Here is a 20,460-nt window from a genome sequence, read left to right on the forward strand (position 1 = left end):
TTTTTACAAGTTCTAAAAGCTTTATTTTCCAAAATCCACCCCTTGTCCTCTCATGTACAGCACTGTAAGTTTTTAAGTTTATTCTTTTTTTATTTTTTTAAATCAATCCATCCATGTGTACAGTGTTTCCTGCTCTCTTGAGCTATGGAGGGATACCCTGAATGGATGGTCATTTTAGCATTTGCTCAACCTGTCACCCCTGAGAAGGCCTGGCAAACGTGACTTTAGGATATTGTCTAAAAAGGCCTTGAATAACTTTATCAACTCAGACACCGCCAACAAGGAGGAGAAAAGAAAAAAAAAAGCTCACTCAAAATGTTGTTTGAAATATTTTCTCTTGTTCTTTAAAAAAACATATTGATAAAATCATGTAAATGAACAAACAAACAAAAAGTAAGCAAAGCATTTTCCCTTTCCCTGTATGCCGCACAGAGCCTACAATAACATAATCTTCTCTCTTCTATGATAGCAGTTCATTGTGATACATATAACAATAACAACTCTGATAAAATTTCTATAGTTACTCTATGATACTCTACATATAATTTGCCCCCTCTAGATTCTTTTACGTTAAGAAAAGTCTCAGTTCTTTAGGTCAGCGTTTCCCAATGAGCGATAGAGACAAACAGAGAAACAGTGAAGATTAAAGGCTGGCTGGTTCACTGAGTAGTGCGACTGGGGAGAATCACATCGGTATGGCGCAGAGACCTGGAGGCTTTGCTTGCCCAGAAAGACTTCTTGGATCCTTGAACAGAAATACACATGGGTTTCTGACGTCTCGTAGAAGCACTAGTACTGGATTGCAATTACTGGGTTTTCACGACAGATGGCACTGCTGCATCACAGACAACTATACATATTGCACAATGAGAAATGCATAGGATTTGCTCCATTACTGTATTTTTTACGAGAACATGATTTGGTATACACGTCGCAGGGAAGGGTGACACGTGCGCCCCCGAGTCCTTAGGAGGCCTTTGCCAACAGTCCATTTTGGCAAAAAAAGAAAAGTTGAGTGTTCAGTGTTTTGTCGACAGCCTGGGTGGGGGGGTGGAGGATGAGGACAGCATGAACAGCAATATGACGGTTGATGTTGCACTTGTGACACTCATCCCAAACACTTCGGACGTACCGTTGCTTTTTTTCAGTGGAAGTCACCACTGAAGTTCTCCCGCTTCGCCGAGAAGTGAAACAGCAATGTCATGTGGCGCTGAAGCACCCCCCCCTCTACGCGGCTGGAGAGCAGCTATAAATGGAACGGCTCAGCCCCAGAGTCAAAACATGTGAAGGGTGACCATGAGCATCGAGCGTCAAGGGCAGCATCGCCAGGACCAGCCATCGTTTCCGATGACTCGTCGCTGACGATCACCAGTTGGCCCTTGGCTGCGTTGGAGTACATAATACATTATTACAGGTGTGTACTGTATAATATAGATAAAGCCACTGACACACTGAAAACACATCATAAACATAAACATACCAAATGTATTGCTTTAAAATGTGAGACTTGTCTTCGTCACGGATGAACCACAAAGTGATCATTCTCACCTGATTGTTTTTTTTTTTTCCTTCTCCAGAGCAAAACTCTCACTGAAATTGACATGGGATCGTAAAATCACACACACGAAGATTAAAAGAGCTGAATATCAACACAAATGTCATTGCTTTTGTAAGTAAATCAGTTTTAAGGTGCTTTTAATGTGGTTGCCATGGCACTGTTCTTTTTCCCACCCACGCCGCATTCAGACACTGCAGCAGGATGTCAATCAAGCGGCCTGCTGGCTGAGCAGCCTCCCCACCCACTGTCAGACAAACTTTTCGCCCGAGCTCTGAAATAATCCCATCAACTCTTCAAGTTATCCGCTGTGTTTTTATGATGTGTGTGTGTGTGTGTCTGTGTGAGGGGGGGCTCCTAATCATCTCAAGCTGAGATAATTTCTGAGAAAAGGGCAGTGGCGAGGTGACAACAGCGGGGTTGAAGGAGGAAGGCAAAGACACAGAGCGGTCATGAGGGGGAAAGAAATGATGGCGTTCTGCGATGTCAGACGTCCACAGCCGCAGAAAAAAGGTTTTCATGCTGCTATAGCTTGGCGAGAACATAATGTTCACGCTGCATCGCGTGGATGATGCACTGGACCAACGAAAAAAAATATGGAATCATTCTGAGGACAGATTTGCAAAGTGAAACAAAGTCAAGTTGACAAGCTGACCTTATCTGGAACTTAATGAGAGCTTATCCTGCGGATACAGGGGAGGAAAACAAATCTGGAGGGTTCTGACTGTATGACTGTGACTCAGATAGAATGAAGGGATGACATGTTTTTTAAGGGCTCAGGGAAACTTTTGGGGAGTGGAGGTACACAATGGTGCTTTAGCATATGGCTATACAGTATGTAGTTATAGATCCACATACTTCCACATAGAGGACTCGTATTTGTTCTTTTAGAAGTCTAACTTTGACAGGGAGCACTTGTTTTCCGACAGTTGTTTGGTAATGGCCATATCCAGGATGCAATGTGACCGTACAGTATAGAGATCAATGAGACTGGCACCAGTCACAGCTTTTCATAAAACCCCCAAAACCAATAAGTTAAAAACAGTTTAAAAGAGCATCAAGTAAAGGGACCGTATTTTGTGGCAACCACACTAAACATACATCTAGAGTTGTCTATATTTAATCTCTAATAAATTACACAATTATATCCAGATTCCAAACCATGTTGACCCATGAAATGGCTATAAAAGCGGCCTCTGTGTACCAGTCACTGTCTGGAGGCCTGTCCTGCTCCGTAGGTCAAGATAAGAGGAGCAGAAAGAAGGCATGATAGGGGATCTTGGCCTTTACGATAGGAACAGCTCTCAGGCCTTGGGGCCTACTGAGTTTCAGGACTTGTGCACTGTTTCCATCTTAAGTCCGGCTTGCTGCATAGTTTGCGTGTGACCTTTTGTCATGTGGGTCACACTGAAGTTGGGCCTGGGGTTTGGTACAGGGGACAAGGGAGGAGCTCACGTGGGAGGGTGGGTTACGTCTTTAGTAGGGGGAGAAGATGATTGGCGTGTGTGTTGCACGCAGCGGACCCGGGGCAGGCCGAAACAGTGCAGGGCCCAGGAAGGGGTTCTGGATGAAGGTAGTGGTGCCCACAGGGTGGCGCAGAGCCAGTGGGTTAGTTGCCATTGTGCACAGAGTTGGTTGGGTGAGGGGGTTGGGCAGGAAGCCAGTTGTCAAGCTCTTGGTCAGCTGCTTCTGCAAGGCCAGTTTGGTCTGGAGAAGACAGGAGAGGGGACGGTGAGAAGTGCGAGAAGAACACAGTGAGGGTTCAGCATGTTAGTTGGCAAACATGTTTCCCGAACAAGTGTTTGCAAGCGTAGACTGTATATAAAGATAAACAACACCTCCTAACATTGTATAAGAGTGAAGACAAAGTATAATGGACATGAGTGCTGCTAACTCGTGCTTCTGACATAATTTGGAGGTATCGAAAGGCCCGCCTATACATGCAGTCGATCACAGCAGTATATAACTAATTACTTGGATAAACATCAGTGTGATAAGAACTACCTACCCTCTTTGGGAAAAATTAAATGTGTACTTTGACTTTTAGGTTTGGCCCACGTCCTATCTGCTGACATGGAGGAGGTGGAGTTTATGACCTATACTTTAGCCAGCCACCATGGGGTAATCAAGCAAATGTGTCCTCCCATGAGGGAAGAAAACTGAAAGACACAATCTTGTATATGTATATATATATATATATATAATGTGTATAACGTGTATTTTGACTTTTTAGTCTGTTCCGCTTCCCATCTACTAACATGGAGGAGGTGGGGTTAATGGCCTATATTGCAGTCAGCCTCTGGGGGGACATCAAGAAAACCACCTAAAATGAGAGAAACCATCTTTGGGAAAACAATACTCTATGATTTATGATCTATGCGGCAGGCAGCCACCAGGGGGTGAGCAAGAGGAGTTGGCTTCACTTGAGGTGTAGCTATTATGTCGTCCATCTTTATATACAGACATGGTTTGCACACAGAGCTGCAGTAGAGGAACACATGTTCACACTAAATACCAGACAGAGCTGGAGTCCTGATGTTTAAAAATTCACTCCTCAAACATATGTAATAGGCTAGTACTGACACAGTTTAGCCTATTTCATCCAGGACAAGGGTTAAAAGACATTTATTCCAAAGCTGTGCAATGTTAAAAGGATAGTTTGGATTTGATCTGATTTTAAGATGAAATGCTTTGCTCACTGGTACACAGCTCATGCACATGCACAGCTCAGATGAGATTTGCTAAGATCCTGCAGATGGAAGTATCCCACTGAGCTCCAAAAAAAAATTTCAAACCATATCTCCGCTCTCATGTTTTTGAAATCAAATACTCACCACCTGAAGCCTCAAAAGCTGCTTTAATGTTGGACGATGGAAAATATGTCTCAACAGAATTGGCAAATACAGCACTATATATAGTCATAGCTTCCTTGTAGCATATCTAGCAATTTATTGTACTGTAATTATTAGGACCATATTCTGAACATACATGTAAAGGCTGAAGATTTTATTTATTTATATAACTATACTCTTGCTTTTTTAATCCAATGTAAGATCTGCCTACAGCTGCAGTAGAGTTAAGTATGTGACTCAGTAAAGGTGAGACCATTCTCCATGAGACCAAATCACAAACAAGGTGTCGTGAAGAGGTCTTAAAGTCTCAGAAATTCATTTAACATGTTTGAGACAGTGTCAGTGCCAACTGTGTTAAGACTATTTTTGTACATGTTCCACAAGACCACCACTGAGCCAATGTTCTTCCTTAAAGTTGCTAAGTGGGAAAATAAATAGTTTTTACCTGTTTTATATTTCCATATCGGAAATGTCTTTGACGAGTATTTGAAATATAACTGAATGCAGAAATACAAGAGATTTCAGAATAACTTAACAATTGGGAATTTGTGTCACCATTGCTAGTTTTAATTACTTTGAGTCTTGAATCTACCATCCATATAAAAAAAGAGGGAGTAAAAGGGGTACAACCTTTTAAAAAATCAGAACTATCCCTGCATTAAAAACATGGTTTCTTCATCATCTCTCAGTGCCCTGACCCTGGCCAGGCCTAAAGTCCAGCCAGCTGAGGCCTTCAAATCCCACCCCAGATTCAGTCTCTCCTGCCACTAACCTGCGAGGAGAGGGAGGAGAGGGAGGTGAGGTTGTACTGGCTGAACGCTTTCTTCATGGCAGACACAGCCAGGCCTGCATAGCCGCTCCATCTCATGTTCTGTAGGAAGGAGGAGGAAGAGAAGGAGGAGGAGGAGAAAAGATGTGAGATATAGGAGGTGTGTATATATGACAGGAGCGGACAAGTGATTAATCTGGAGTGCTGATTCAGGCTGCTGTTGTCGGAGCTGGTAAGTGGGGGGAGACCAGGACTATTTTAGACTCGTCTCAGGGGTAGGGGACCGACCGAGTACAACTGTGTGCTTAACCTCTCAGACAGTACAGGCACACAAGCACACTGCCTCGCCGGGACATAGAAGTCCCTCAGCACAATGTAATGAGATCTGTGTGTGTGTGTGTGCGTGTGTGTGTGTGTGTGTGTGTGTGTGTGTGTGTGTGTGTGTGTGTGAGTGTTTCAACTGTGAGTCTCTCGGGGCAGGAGTCAAATCAGTTAACTGCATCGAAAATAAATTAGAAGCATTGTTTAAAAATGCATTAGTTTACAAGCTAGGCTAAATGTATTCCAGTTTCGGCACATTTCTACAGCATGTTCAAGCATATCTGAGCAAAGAGAAAGGCAATTATGTCGCGTGTGTGTGTGTCAGTGTGTGTGTGTGTGTGTGTGTGTGTGTGTGTGTGTGTGTGTGTGTGTGTGTGTGTGTGTGTGTGTGTAGATAGCAGTGTGGCAGTGTTTTGTTTGTCAGTGTCTTTATGCTGAGACTTACCGCTAAGCTGGAGCTTGGCTGGGTCTTGCTGTGGGGGGTAAATTTGGGTTTGGGTGGTTTTCCGGCCAGCCGATCCTTGTGCCGTCTGCTGTTCATGTGCTGCCGAGACCAGGAAGAAAACAGCATTAGCGAGCTAACAAGCATCTGCTGTACCGCAGCGGAACAACTTCAAATTTCATCTGCTGAATTAACAATGGATACACATCGATTATGACTGAAGTGCACAGGAATTACACCACATTATTCTTGAGCACTGCCACAGTATCTCCTTCTCCATTCCCTGCTGGTTCAATCCATCCAATGAAAATTCATCTTCAATTTTCAAGGAGCTTTGAAGATAAATGGTATCAACATTAGGGAAATTAAAACGATAAACGCAGGAGCAGTTCATTTCCCCCGAAAGGAGTAAAGAAAACATTTTTGATGGTGCTGTTTGGCAGAGGGCATTACAGCACATGTTCTGTTTTAATATTAATATCAAAGAAACACATATCGAACTTAACGCAATATATATTTAATCAAATTATACTAGTAACTGTACAGGTAGTTTTTGTAACATGGAACCTAAATATTTTATTTATAATTGTAAATATTAAAACATCTATTAATTTCATTAAATATATATATATATTTATATATATATATTAAATGTAATAATGCAATAATGTAATGATGAATTTGAATTTCGACAACAATTACTTTTGCTTTTGTTCTTAAGTTGTTGATGCTGACTAATAAATTTCATTACACAAATTTACATATATATGTAAAAAGAACATGTCTGCTTTTATGTAAATTTGTATTCTTCAGATTCTGATTACTTTATTGATCCCAAGGAAGGCAATTCTCTTCAACGAAATGAAAACACGTATCTCCTTCTCTGGCAGTATTACTTGCAGGCTCATGTCCTCCGTGGGATGTTTGAATGAAACCGGTGGAACGTATTTAAGGCATGGAGGTGCTGAAGCAGCCTGGGTGCTGTATCTTTTTCACATTCCACTCAAGCCTCGCTGAAAGTTTCCCTGACAATCCCCTCGCTCAGACATGGTGTTTAATGAACATCAAAAGGAGAGAAATTACTTCCCGGAACCTCGTTTGATGTCAGTTTAACTCGAAAATTAAATACAGGAGGCATTAGCGGCTCGCAATAATGACTTGCAAATAAATCCCTGCTCAGTGAAGAGCTTTGCAGTCAGTTATAGCATCAGATGATATCTGTCTAATGTAGAAAAATAGCTGCTGCTCCAACGTCGCCTGCACTCACAACCTGCTTTTCAATGGCTCCATTCATGTGGCTGTAAATGAAAGTGCTGCTTTGATTTGAGCCCACACACACAGGTCCTCAATCAAGGTGATGTTAAAACGGTCATTAAAGGACCATCATTCATATTAAGCATTTTAACACACATCAGTCCTGCCAGTTTTTTTTATAATAGAGATATTAAAGGTCAGTTTGGTCTAAGTTCAGTGTGTAATATCAGACTCATGATGTGTGAGGTAATGACTGAGTATGCACAGGCAGTTCCTGCTCTCTGATTAATTCTGTGGCCACGTCCTCTGTCTGTGGAGGTGAGGGAATTATCGGCATAATTTTCTCCACTGTCTGGCAAGATTTGTCCGGAGAGCTTTTCCCCACAGATTCAATACTATGTCTGTGGCCTTTTGAACAAAATTCCTATCAGGTTAGCAACACTCTCACTTAGTATGCTTTAACAAATCGGCAGGACTCCTCCAAGCCGCCGCCGCCGCTTCCCTCCTCATCTTTCATTTCGCACAGCACCTGACGGAGAGTGAAGTCCCAGACTGATAACTCCTGCAGTTTTCTCTCCTACTCTGCTACTTTACAGCCAAGATCTTCTCAGGGTCTCTTGTGGTGAGAAAGTTTAATAAACGATCCATTAGTTTGACATGTTGTCACACACGCATTACTGTCCATCCTTTTATCCACTGAGTCAGATTAAACAGTGCAGCTATTATATGGGTGTAATTCCTCCACATCTATTCATTTCTCCAAACTCTCTAAATTGGCCAGTTTCTCTCACACAATGGAAAAAGGCATAATTCACAATATCAATGATTGATGATTCTACTATGAATCCACCCAACCATCCATTATCTATACCGCTTATCCTTTGAGGGTCGCTGGAGCCGATCCCAGCTGACATTGAGGCAGGGGGGGGAGGGAGGGTATACGGAGTATGTCAGGGCCGGCACACAGAGACAGATGGCCGTTCACATTCGCACCTATGATGTGCAATTACGACCTCAGCAATGAATCTTACCTGGCTCAGCTGGGTCTCAGAGTTCACGAAGATCTCACACACTTCACACTGGTAGTTCTTGCTGGGCACGCCGACGCTGCCTTTGGTTCCAAGCCGCTTGCTCTTGCACCCGGCGCGAGCTGCCACCACTTTCCCCCGGCGTCGGGGCAGAACACTCTGACCTTCCAGCATTAGTTTGTGCTTTGTACCTAGTGGAGAGAGCACAGAGTTGACTGTGGTCTGTTGTGCTGCAAAATAAACAATTTGATCAGGCATTCATGTGACGCTCGGAATACCAAATTGTTCAGAAAAGCCTTTTACCGCTGTTATGTGCTTCCAGCTGGGAGATGGAGTTGACTGTGACTTTACAAACAGGACAATGGAGGTGAGCCTTGCTTTTCTTTGGGTCCTTGTCCTCATCTGTATTTGGCTCCCCGTTTGTGCTAGACGTGTCGGCATGGCTGCATGACTCGGCAGTCAGGCCGCTGGCTTCTGCGTCCTCTGCAGCTTCGGGGGCCTCGGCGGCCTCGGCGGTCTCGGGGGCCTCTGTGGCGCTGATGTCTGAGGCAGTTTCAGAGAGCTGTGAGGAAGGTGAAATCTGAGGAGGGGAAAGGGAGACCAACTCAACAGAGGAGATCTCTGATACTGGCGTCAGCATCACTGAGCTCCTGGGACTCTCCTCGAGCTTCACCTCCAGGTTGGCTGGTTCTAGATCAGTTTGAAGACCTGCGTAAAAGGTAGAAATAGAGGAAAGCATCAGCAAACTATTTAACAACAGATCCTCAGTTTATCAAAGAGAGATGACAGAGCTTACAGAGACAGGGGAGTTCAAACCAAGTGCCTCAAACTGAAGTTGAAAAGAGGAGCTGCAGCAATGGACAGTGTGAGGACAGAACATTAGAGCATGAAAACCTTTTCAAGTGATGACACAGATTCAAACTCTGAACCTGAATATGAGCAGAATGTCTCCTTTGAACCTCACTGTGAGCTAATTGGCATTTACAACATTCCGTCACTCAAGCTCAAATATTTAATCTCGAGCAACTGAATCATCTATCGCGTTGCACTGTTCGTGGCAGTTGAGTTGCCGGGCCCCTGTGACACGAAATTTGCATCTTTGCAGTGAACGCAGAATCTGAGTTGATGAAAGGAACCTTTGATAGTTTTGTGCTCATGTAACTACAGTAGTATAACAACTTTTTTTGTTTAATACTTAGTAGATAATCACTTTTTCTGTATTTTTCTTACGCTGTTCAACATGGATTAAAAGATTTTCCCACCACTGATTAAATAACCTCAACAAAGTAAGAAAAAACAATAACAAACAATAAGCCTGAATAAATTGGCTCCACCAGAAAAATCCTTTCCATACTGAATTGTTTGGGGTGAAAAATATAAAGGTTGCCTAATTAATCTCCTCCATCAGTTACAGTATTGGAGGCAAATTTAAGATTTCTTTTTTAAAGTTCTGGCTCCTACTATTCAAATATCAAGTGGACCCGGAGTCTGACTCAATATAAACAAACCCATTGACAGCCGTGCCACAACAATAAGTCACTGGAGTTCTATTACACGTCTCCCCTTCACCCCGTGGCCCCCCCGAGGGAGACACACACTTCACCCCAGAGAACTGTGTGTTACGCTCACTGGATATCTCCATTTCATTTAGTGCACTTTCTCCCCGCACACAAAGGCACACACACTCGCAGCTCTCCTCAAAGCAACTGTGCTCCATTGATTTTCCCTTTTACGTCCAAAGGTAAATTCATTATTGGAGATAACGGTCTTCCTCTCTCATTCCCGTAAAAGAAAAAGAGCCTATATTGGAGCAAGATTAGATCGCCCCCTCCCTGTAATGAGAGTGACCCCTGAGGAATTTGCGCTCCTGTGTTGGCAGGGCGGGGGGGCAGGTATGATCCTGAGCTTATGTGAAGGATAGGGCCACCTGAGAAGTCTCACGAGGGGAGCGATACTGATCAATGGATTTAGCAGGAAACCTTTACAGAGAAAGACGTGGAGGCTGGTGGAAACCAAAGCTGTCTAAAAATCCAAAAGCTCAGAAACGTGAATGACCTCATTCAGCAGAGAATCATTTCAGATATCCCTGCCCGGTTTCAGGTATCCTTATTATTTTTTACAAAGCTACAATTTTAACTGCTTCTACTAGTGTGGAGAAAGTGGAGCTGAATCAGACGTTAATCACCAGTAAATGTTCTGTCTTTTACAAACCTGTGATGTTGGTCTGTGCACTTTACTTTTTATTAAAGCACATTCTATCTTTGTTTCTGTTAGTTTCCTGTCTGTTTTCTCTTTTTTAATTACTGTTAATAAACCTAATCTTTTAGGGTTCTCATTAAAAACTGAATAGGTTGTGAAAAATAATACAGAGATGATTCAAAAATAGAAATCATCGTTGATTGCAGGCTTGATGAGACGCTGTTAAAAGAGCTGTTTTTTTTTTTTTTGCAGCAGCAGCAGCTGACATGGGGTCAAAAAATGCTGTGAAACTGATGAAAACATTTTGATAAACACAAACTCTCCTGCCTTCTTTCCGAAGTAAACGACTCTCTGCCCATTTGTGATTTGCCACGTTTGCCCTCTTACAATCTACAAGATAACAGAGACTTTGACCAACATTGGCAAACCTGTCAGACCAAAGGCCGGCGTATTGGCAGTGCCAGCAGGGCTTCTGTGAAGTGTAGTTACAAAGCAGAAAATTATGGATATTTGGGTCAATGTTTTGTAGACAATCATCAGTTTAATCCATGTTTTAACAGTCCAATTAAATCTGACAGGCTTTTAGAGTAAGCACATCTGAAGAGATCTTTATTCAGCACACTGATCCGCTGAGAACTTTACCCCCGGCCAAACGAGCCAATGAATGTGAATATTTAACTCGTTGACCACATGCTCACATACAAACGCATGCACGCACACAGCGCTTGGTTTAGTAAAGCGAGCGCTGAACTAAGGCAGCCTCAGAACGTAAACAACTTCCCCCAGGAAAACAGCTTGCTTTAAATTCTCATTACTGTGAAGACAGACACGAGTCCCTGCGAAGACGGTCAATCAAAGCTGGGAGTGATTGATGCTGCTCTCTCACTTGCTCACTCGCCGTCTACCCACTGGTCTGCTGGTCTGGGACGTGTTTTATAAGCATCGTTCCATTCATCACACAAGATGTTTCCTTGTCTCCCTTCTGTTGCATGAATACATTAATACTATGGTGCTTTAAATCAGTCTTTTTTAGTCGCAGCCAAACAGTGTGATCAGACGGGTGCACAAGAAATTATTTTCAAATCAAATTAAATGATATCAGGACCCCCACATGGGTGTTGGGACCCCGAGCTTTAGAAGCACTGGGTTCAATAGAGGGTAAAAGATGCTGGAAAGCCTTGAATTTGTAACTAGATCAGTGCCCGTTCTAAACCTGCTTGATTAAAAAGGGTTGTTTACTTTGCCTGTGATAAAGCTCCAGGGCCACTTCACAATTTCACCTTGTCATTAGTGAGTCCTCCTCAAACAATATACGGTCATTGTTTGTGTGGAGGATGTTGTGCAGACTTTTTTAGAATCAGTCCAATGTTTCACTCCAATGGCTTTCAAAACCATTAAAAATATCTACCAGATTTGAAACCAAAAATGTTTTGTGATCTTTCAGCACCATGATTCAGGTCCAAAATAGATTGTTGAGGTCAGGGACACATCACGGTTTAGGTTTAAGTTTCTATGTTTTCATTATGGTTAGAATATAACAAATTGAATAAGGAAGTCCACCCATTCTTGTCAATATCGCTTATCCCCTGACAGTCAGGCAGGTTGCCATGGACAATCAAGCATTCGCTCATATTAATTTAATATTCATGCCATATTCATGCCTTCAGGCAATTTAGGGTCTTCAGATAACCTGCATGTCTGTGGAGAGTAGGAGGAAGTTGGAGAGAAAACCCTTCCAGACACAGAAAGGGTCCAGCCGGCCCTCAGGTGGTGGCTAAAACCAAACAACATCCACTGTCAGCAGCAAAAAAAAACATTGTATTAAAGTCTATTAAAGTCCTCCTATTAGCAAACTTCTATAAGAACATGTCTCTATTTCCTGTTTTGCTGCCAATGGACAAAAGCTATAATTTCTTTGTAATTCCTCCTTCACGGCTGAGTAGTTTTTGGGTATTTACTATAATGGATGATCAGGTTTTCTTGGGAGGACATTCTCAATAACTAACCATATATATATATATATATATATATATAATGCCCTCACCGGAGTAGAGGTTGTGCTGACACTTTAAGGTCCTGTTTGTTTAAAACTGCTTCTCATTGCTTTTCAATATATGAGTGTTTTGCAATAACTCATAATTATGTGGCGACAAAGCTTACATTTTAATTACCTGGTTCATCCCACCTTGCACTTGACCAAATATATTTGTGAAGACATTCGAGACTCATCATTTGCTCTATGTAGAGAAGAACTCAGCGTGAACATCACCCGGCACCTCCTGAGGTGAGATGTGAATGGCTTCCTGCGTCTAAGTGTGCATTAGTGGTTATTCTAATGGAGCTGAAGAGGCTGACCTTGTGGCTCTGGAGGAATGTCTGTTTGTTCTGAGCCAAACACTCACTGACTGGCGGAACAAGCGACAGGTGTGTTATTGGTTACTGGCGGCAGACAATGTGAGCGTCGCCCTGGCAGACAGCTCACCGCAGGTTTTACTTTCATGGCAGACATAACTCATTTCATAGAGTGTTAATTTGGAGCGTTATTCCATTACAGGTTGGCATTGTAGTGTGTGCCACCACTGGCTCGCACTGCTGCATTTCAATTTCACATGAGGACAATCGCACAATTGGGCTTATTAAAGAGTGTTCCTCCTCACAAAATTGCTTTGGAACTGTAAAATTATTCTCAGCATTGAAATTATCTCTGACTTAGGTAGTTTCTCTCTCCACTGACCCCCTCCCCCTTCTCCATTCATTTCATCTTATCTTTCATTTTCAGCTCATCATCTCATTTAGTCCCCGCCGCCGCTTCCCTCTTTCAGAGCTCTCCTTTGCAACAGCGGAATATTAAAATGAGATTTGATGAGAGCGTTATCAGGATCCCGGTCTTTTGTCCACTTTCTCCTCTCTGAAGGAGACTTCTTGTGCTCACGGCAAAAAAAGGGAAAACGTGTGCGTGAGCCCATGTCTTCATGAGTTTGTCTAGAGGGGAGATGAAGTACAACCTGTCTCCCTTCTTTCCCCAAACCGTCACATCTCCTCTCTGATAGTTCAGACTAGCATCCAGGAGCATGTTGAAATTCTGCTCGGATAGCGATCTTCTCCAGGGCAGCGGGGAAGTGGAGGGGGGAGGATGAAGTAAGAGGGAAAACTGTTCTGCCGCTCCTGCACTCCGTTGGAAGGATAAATGAAAAGTGTGAGGGCAACATGAGAAGCTAATAGGGCTCTGCAGCCGAAATGCCATCGGAGCGTTTCATGCTTGCCGAGCTAATGTTGCGGACCCGTCTCGCAGAAAAGCCTGCTGAAAGAAAACCGAGGCACTCCCTTTGAATGAAAACTTCAAATATCCGTATTTACAGCACAAGTCTAAAATCATTTGAACTTTTGTAAAGGAAGATAAGTGCTTTTGATTTCTTTCCATCCCCTTACACGAAAACCTACACCTCTATCTTGCTCCCTCTCTACTCCCCCTGCACTGTGCGTCACTCATTTCATCCTCCACAAACACACAGGCTCTGTCTCTGCAACCACCTCCTCCATCTAACCCAGATGGATGGGAGAGAGCAGGAGGGAGCACAGAGGAGAAGTAGCAATGGAAATTAAGAGGCAAAGGGGGTAAAAATGACCCCGGCGAGGCTTGGATCGATCTCAGCCAGCCCCTTTATTTACACAGCATCTCTTGCTCCAAGACATCCCACAATCCCACAGCTTTGGAGCCTTCCATCCATCACAAGGCACAGGGACATAGTGCCAGGTCAGACAGGGTTTTGAGGGAGGAAACTGCTGAGGTTTGAATGCACGGAAAGACTGAAGGGACAGGAGGGAGGGAGGGTGAAGGATAAGGTGTACAGAAGATGTAATCCCAAAGTGTAGCACAAGGAAGCAGAGGGGAAGAGATATGTGAAGCTAAGGCATGGAGGAGGAGGAGGAGGAGGAGGCAGTCAGAGATGTGAGAGCAGGACTGGTGAAATGGAGTAGAAGAGGGAATTAGAGGAACCAAAGCGTGATAAAGCGATCATCAAGAAGACGGAGACAGGCGGAGAAGGATCTGTTACAAATCGCACGCTCTTGCTGTTGCCGTCTTCCCATCTCTCCATCTGTTCACGTACCTGTTACTTCCACTAAACTCGTCTCCATGAGCGCAGGCAGAACTGCTTCGGACGCCGTTGTCTTGCTTCTTTCTCGCTCTCGCTCCCGGTCTCTGTCTCGGTCTCTCTCCCTCCCGGCGGACGAGGCCTCCCCAGATCGCCGCTGCCTGTTCTTCTGGGCCTCCATGGCTTTGAGTTTGCGGGCGTGCTTGTGGCCCTTGTAGTGGGCCTCCGCTTGGTTCTGCAGAGAAACGAGAGAAAGGAAACGCCGAGGGGACTCGTTGCATTATCTGCTGGAGAGACTGGAGCCCACGTGCAATAAATGCTAAAATGCACTCCTGAATATTCGCTCACTTGCAGGCATGCACGGGCTGTAAGGAGGGAAGGCTGTTTCCAGCTGATAACAGCGCTGGCACATTGGGAGGCTAGAGGTATAATTGCACGTGTAATATGTAACAAGAGAGAGGATCCCATCTCCACAACTAGCCTATTAATGTGCACTGCGAGAGTCAGCCTCTGGAAATCGTAGAGACACGCGGAAATACATACCAGCGTCACACACATTCCAGGACTCTGCCAAAACTCGCAAACACAAATCCAAACGCAGATGATATTTTTACTGACTGTGACTCAGCAAAAGGCGAGTCAATTTCCCACCGGGTGGATTTACCTTCACATTTTGCACTATTCTCACGGCCCGGCTCAATCTGAGAACAAAGCTCCCGTTGTAGGAGCAAGCGTGGATACATGGGGATAGTAGAGAAATCAATACAGAGATTACTCATTAAAAGTTAAAACAATCTCTGAGGGATTAGCTCTCAGCAGCTCCAGGCCTGAATATACAGGGTTATAGGGGCTAGGAGCAAGAACACATACTCATTAGAGAGTAACATTTTAACTACACTCAATATATAAAGTGCAACTATTAGTAAATTTAACGTTTTTTTTTCAAATTATAGGTATGGAAAACTTAAATGTCCCCAAAATGGATTAAGTGTCAAATTGCCTTTTTCTCCCTCTGTGTTTTGACAAGTGGATCAAGGTAAGGTGAAGTCCTCCAAGAGCTCTCATCCAGGTTTACTTCCTCCAGAAATTAATCATGTAAATCCTCAGGCACCGAGGAACGTCAGTAAAGAGGCTGGGCTTTACTTTGAAGGACTTTATAAAATAAACACACGCACAAGTGACTGCAAACCCTGAAAGCCTTTTGCATAGGGAGTGAGGTGTGGATTTCTCATACTGCACTTAACACAACTTTACGTCCAATAAGCAATAAAAAAACGATCATTGTGCTGCATTAGTGCAAAAATACAAGGTTATAGAGAAATACACACACACAACCACCATCCCCAGTCCCATGTGGTGGCTCTATGTAAACACTGGGAGTCTGGGTATGGATTTGAACATGTACTATACAGCTATCATGAAGGTGTGATCTACTGCAGCAGTGGCCTATAAATGGTGTGGCTGTCAAAGCATCTGTAAAAAATACCTTGAATACTTTGTGACTGATCTGCCGTGACAAGGCTTCGGAGATTAGTGCGATGAGACGAATTCAGCCAGGTACTCTCCCCCCCAACCCCCACCCCCCCGCTAGTCTCTCCATCCAATTGAGTCTCGACGGAGGCAGAGGAACAAGGTGTGAAACGAGCTTTGGTTTTTCACATCGCCGCTCCCAGCCAGCGGGACTACAGGGAGCTACGGTGTTCTTTCAGGGGGAGTCCTGATTGCCTTCGCGATTGAGCAATCCCCGGGCTAAAAGTAAACACTGGACTATATCTGGTGTAGAGACACATGTTCAGTGGCTGTGGATCGTGTTCCCTCATAGCTTTGACTTCCTGCTGAATCCTAAATAACGCTTTGCTTGTAGCAAAACCAATAACAGACATAAAAACTGCAGTGATTTTTAGAGGATGATGAATAGGACCGTAGCTTCCCCTCACGTCAATAGTCAGTATTGGGTGAATGTGAAGAAACAGCTTTTTATCAAGACTGCAAGTCACAGTTGTGTCTGTGATATTTTCTCTTGATGCACTCAGCTATAAATACATGCATCTCAATTATGTTTATACATTATGACAATGTAAACAGGAGCAAAGGCATACAATTATGCACTTTTTCCAATACTTGCAGAAGCTGTAGTCAATGTTTTCATGATTTCAACAACTGGAATAAAAGATGCTAATACACTCAAATACAAATAATGCAATTTTATTAGTGAGTTTTCCTTAACAAAAATAAGCCTAATATTACGTGGTCATTTTAGATGACAATTACCTACACAGAGTATTAAAGGGGGACGAAGTAATAAAGGCACAGTGATCACCTCTATGGGAAATTAAAACAAACAATAAACTAGAATGGCGCTCAGCAGAGTCCACACCTCCACCATGGCAGTCCCCTTTGAATCTGCACCAACTTACATACATATTTATCAGTCCCCAAATCCGTGTCAGATTTTTTTTCATCAAGATCCATAAATTATTATTAAAAAAACCCTCAAAATGTCAAAGAAAGTAAAACAAATAATCTTGGATCTGCCCCCTTAACCGAATCCGCACCAAAATGTAATAGGTTCCCATACCCGTCCCATACCCGAGTTTTTGTGTAACCTCACTAAACTATGAAACGGACAAACGCAGATGAAAACATAACCTTGGTAGAGGTGATCAGAAATATAACAGAAATATACGCCAGCATGGAAAAAATGCTTTAACAGTAACACTGCATCCAATCGTGCCATTAGGGAAAATCTGCTTTTTTGGGACAAGTAGGCCGATCTGAGCACAGACAGATTACCTGAACAACCACAGAACACAGTGTTCCCCTAGGTGTGGCCTTTCCTTTTGGGAAATATGTTTATTTGCTTTCTGTCTTGCTCATGTCTGCATTCCCATTCATCCAGAGGCCAGTTAGCACAGCTGGAAACAAAAGGAAACAGCTAATCTGGCAAGTGATGTCACACTGCCCATCCTGACATGCACCTCTGCATCTCTGCAGCCAGGCGAGACGTTAAACAGGATGGAGGTGGTCACCAAAACCATGAAATAAAGTTGCTCTTTATTGAGCTTCAGATGAGGCTTACATATTTCTTCCTTTCAGCATTATGCCTAAAGAGAAGTTGGTATAACATGTGAGCAAACCCTAAGGAGGGTGCATGGGAGTGTTAGGAGAGCACTGATGCTGTAAGAGAGACAGATAAAGCTACAGTCGGACCTGGCACTCCTGTTTAAGTCGGTGTGTTAAGGCAAGGAATGGGATTTGCTCTAGTGTGTGAAGAGCACGTCTGCATCCCCTCTCCCCCCCTCTGCTTCCCGTCTCCTGTGCCTCAACCCTTCTTTGAAAATGGAGGCGAAAAAAAAAAAAGTGTGCCAGTGTGTGTGTTTGTGCATGTGTGTGTTTTCCTGGGCCCAGACCTGAGATGTCTTAAGGCCTTCTGGATTCCTATTTATTTGTTTATGTGAATATGCATAAAATGTCACAGGGATGTTTGTGTGTTTGTACTCTGCGTCCTTTCGTGTGAGTGTTTGCACCCGTACAGCATGTGTGTATTTGTTTGTGTGGATATGCGTGCACGCGCGCAGGATGGCAAGGATGGGAGAAATGAACGAGGAGCCGAGAACGCCGCTTCCTGCTGGGGCTGCTGATTGTTTCTGCTCCTTGCTGATAAACGGCAGCTCTCTCTGCTGTCTAATCCCTCAAACCAAAACAACACACACACACACACACACACACATACAGATTTCCCTACATAACTAGAAAAACACAAAATTAGCAACTTTTGATTGGAAGCTACAAACATGTGCATGAAGGATATACACTAAGAGCACACACACACACACACACACACTAAGATAATAAGTCAGTGAGGTATTAGTGGACCATATATTCAGAAAGCAACATTCACGAAGAGAGCAGAAGCACAGAAAAACATAGAGATGTTCTCTGGGGCTAAACCTACTTTATCCATACAGACTGCTTTTACTTAAGAAATTACGTCTCTTTCTCTAAAGCAGCTTTCAGACGTGTACTGAACTCTGCAGGTCCGCCGTGTTTTCTCCTAAGGAGGTGCATGTGTGAATGCAAATGTCCGAGTGAGAGGCGTCCACAGTTTCTGCAGACTTCCTCTGACTGGACTCCTAGAATAAAGTCAGTTGAAATTCAGTAGAATTTACCCCATTGGATTCACCAAGAGCAAGTGAAGGGGGGGTTTGAAGATGCTTCTAACACGCGGCAGACGCATGAATAAAAAACAGAAGAAGAAAACAAATATCTCCCGGTGAAAAAGCGGCTTCATACATGTAGAAGAAAATGACAAGAGAGTTTTTGGTGATAAGAGCTGACACCGGTGTCTGTGAGTTGTCAAGAAAATCACTTGATCTCCGCAGCGGAGTTAATACGTGCACCACCTCTCTTTTGAATAATGCGGAGGATTTGTTATTGTTGTGAACGTGTCTGTGCAGAGAAGGTCCAGCTGTGTTGTGCATGTGTGAAAGGAAAACCGCAGTTAAACTCTGCAGCCAATTCTCTGGATTTTACCTGCAGGTCGTGTCTGAAAACGGCTTTATTGTACCCTGACCTCTCTTTTCACAACATAAAACCACTGAAGCCTCTCTTACCGTCGAGTTAAAGCGCAGGTGGCAAATGTTGCAGGAGATAATCTGTTTCTTCTTGAGGGGCTGAGGGACACCGAACGTGTGGTTGATCACTGCCTTCTGGACAGGGTCCATCTGAGAGACAGAGAGAGAAAAAGGCCAATACATTAAAAACGTTACGTCTGTATGATTTTATTTCTCCCGAAATGAGACATTTCTGTGCAGCAGTGCAACTTATTCCCCTGCAAGATTAAGTTTAATCGTTGGTGTGGCCGCATTTGTTACAATGTTTCCTCTAATATGGAGGTTTTCAAAATGTGTTGTGGGGGGAAAGTGGGGAAGGCTGGGGACACAGAGGGGGAGACATGCGGCAAAGATGCTGCATGATGTCAAAAGGATGGAACTGTAAGTTGTAGTGGTTTGGTTGCTGGTTTGGGCCAATTTACCAACACGACCAACAGCTGCTGCTGAGAGACACAGTTCATGGAAGCAGTTAGAGGAGACATATGATGCTTTTCACTGTTTCTGCAAAGTAGCTCCCTCCTGCACAAACTCCATAACTCCCATTTATACTAGATAATACAATATTTCAACACCAACACATGCATTAGGTCAATAAGGAGACTCAATTTGACAAAACGGCAAAAATATCCTTTCTATGAGGTTCAGTAAGAAACATTTGTCATGATTTAACTATTAATTGCACAAATGGGAATACAAGAATGCTTGTCGCGGATGGCTCCATTCTTTGAATGTTCCCTGGATTAGCCCAGCAGCAGGCTAAGATAAAACAGGGAACACATGCAAAGCCCCCAGTTGGGGTAGCAGCAGGATACATTTGTTCAAGATGAATACCAATTACCACAACCATGTTTGAACTCAGTGCTAAAAGGTGGAGGCTGGGGTGGTGGAGGCAAGTTGCAGACAACAGAGCCTGAGTGGCAGTGTAGCTGAGCGGGGATCAGTGAGGAGGAGGTCGTACTTAAAAGGGACCGCTTTGTTGAGATAATGAGCTGTGATTGGTGAGTGACTGAGGAACAACCGTGAACCTATCAGAAGCTGACAGCCTATGACTGCTGGGCACATGACTCCGCGTCCTGCATGAACTACCGCGATGCTTCACTTGTTGGATGTCACTGTGGAAAAAAGCAAATAACCACTGAAACACACTGAACATCAGAGATGATGTGATTTGAACGCAGCCCATTTCTGCTCCAGTGGTGCCACAATCTCCTGCAAGCAGAAGGCATGAATAGAACACACGCCTCACATGTTAATCTATCCAGATGAAAAAAAAAGATAGAAACAACTAAGCAGTGGCAAGCAGGGAGTGTCTGTGATGGCTGAGCAGGGTTTT

The 20,460-nt window shown here is 43.6% G+C and overlaps 1 protein-coding gene across 1 annotated transcript in view; it reads right to left on the reverse strand.

Annotated features, from left to right (window-relative positions):
• Positions 1-20,460, reverse strand: part of znf385c (zinc finger protein 385C) — a 54,996-nt gene continuing 34,536 nt past the window's right edge. Inside the window, exons 3-9 of the mRNA XM_061090063.1 lie at positions 19,128-19,238; positions 14,530-14,749; positions 8,525-8,929; positions 8,225-8,412; positions 5,943-6,041; positions 5,180-5,278; positions 1-3,262 (exon numbers count right to left, since the gene is read on the reverse strand). Of these exons, the coding sequence (XP_060946046.1) occupies positions 3,032-3,262; positions 5,180-5,278; positions 5,943-6,041; positions 8,225-8,412; positions 8,525-8,929; positions 14,530-14,749; positions 19,128-19,238 (1,353 nt within the window). The 3' untranslated portion in view covers positions 1-3,031. The remainder of the gene's footprint in view (positions 3,263-5,179; positions 5,279-5,942; positions 6,042-8,224; positions 8,413-8,524; positions 8,930-14,529; positions 14,750-19,127; positions 19,239-20,460) is intronic.

The sequence above is a fragment of the Limanda limanda genome, chromosome 17, assembly GCF_963576545.1.
Source record: "Limanda limanda chromosome 17, fLimLim1.1, whole genome shotgun sequence".
Lineage (NCBI taxonomy): Eukaryota > Metazoa > Chordata > Actinopteri > Pleuronectiformes > Pleuronectidae > Limanda > Limanda limanda.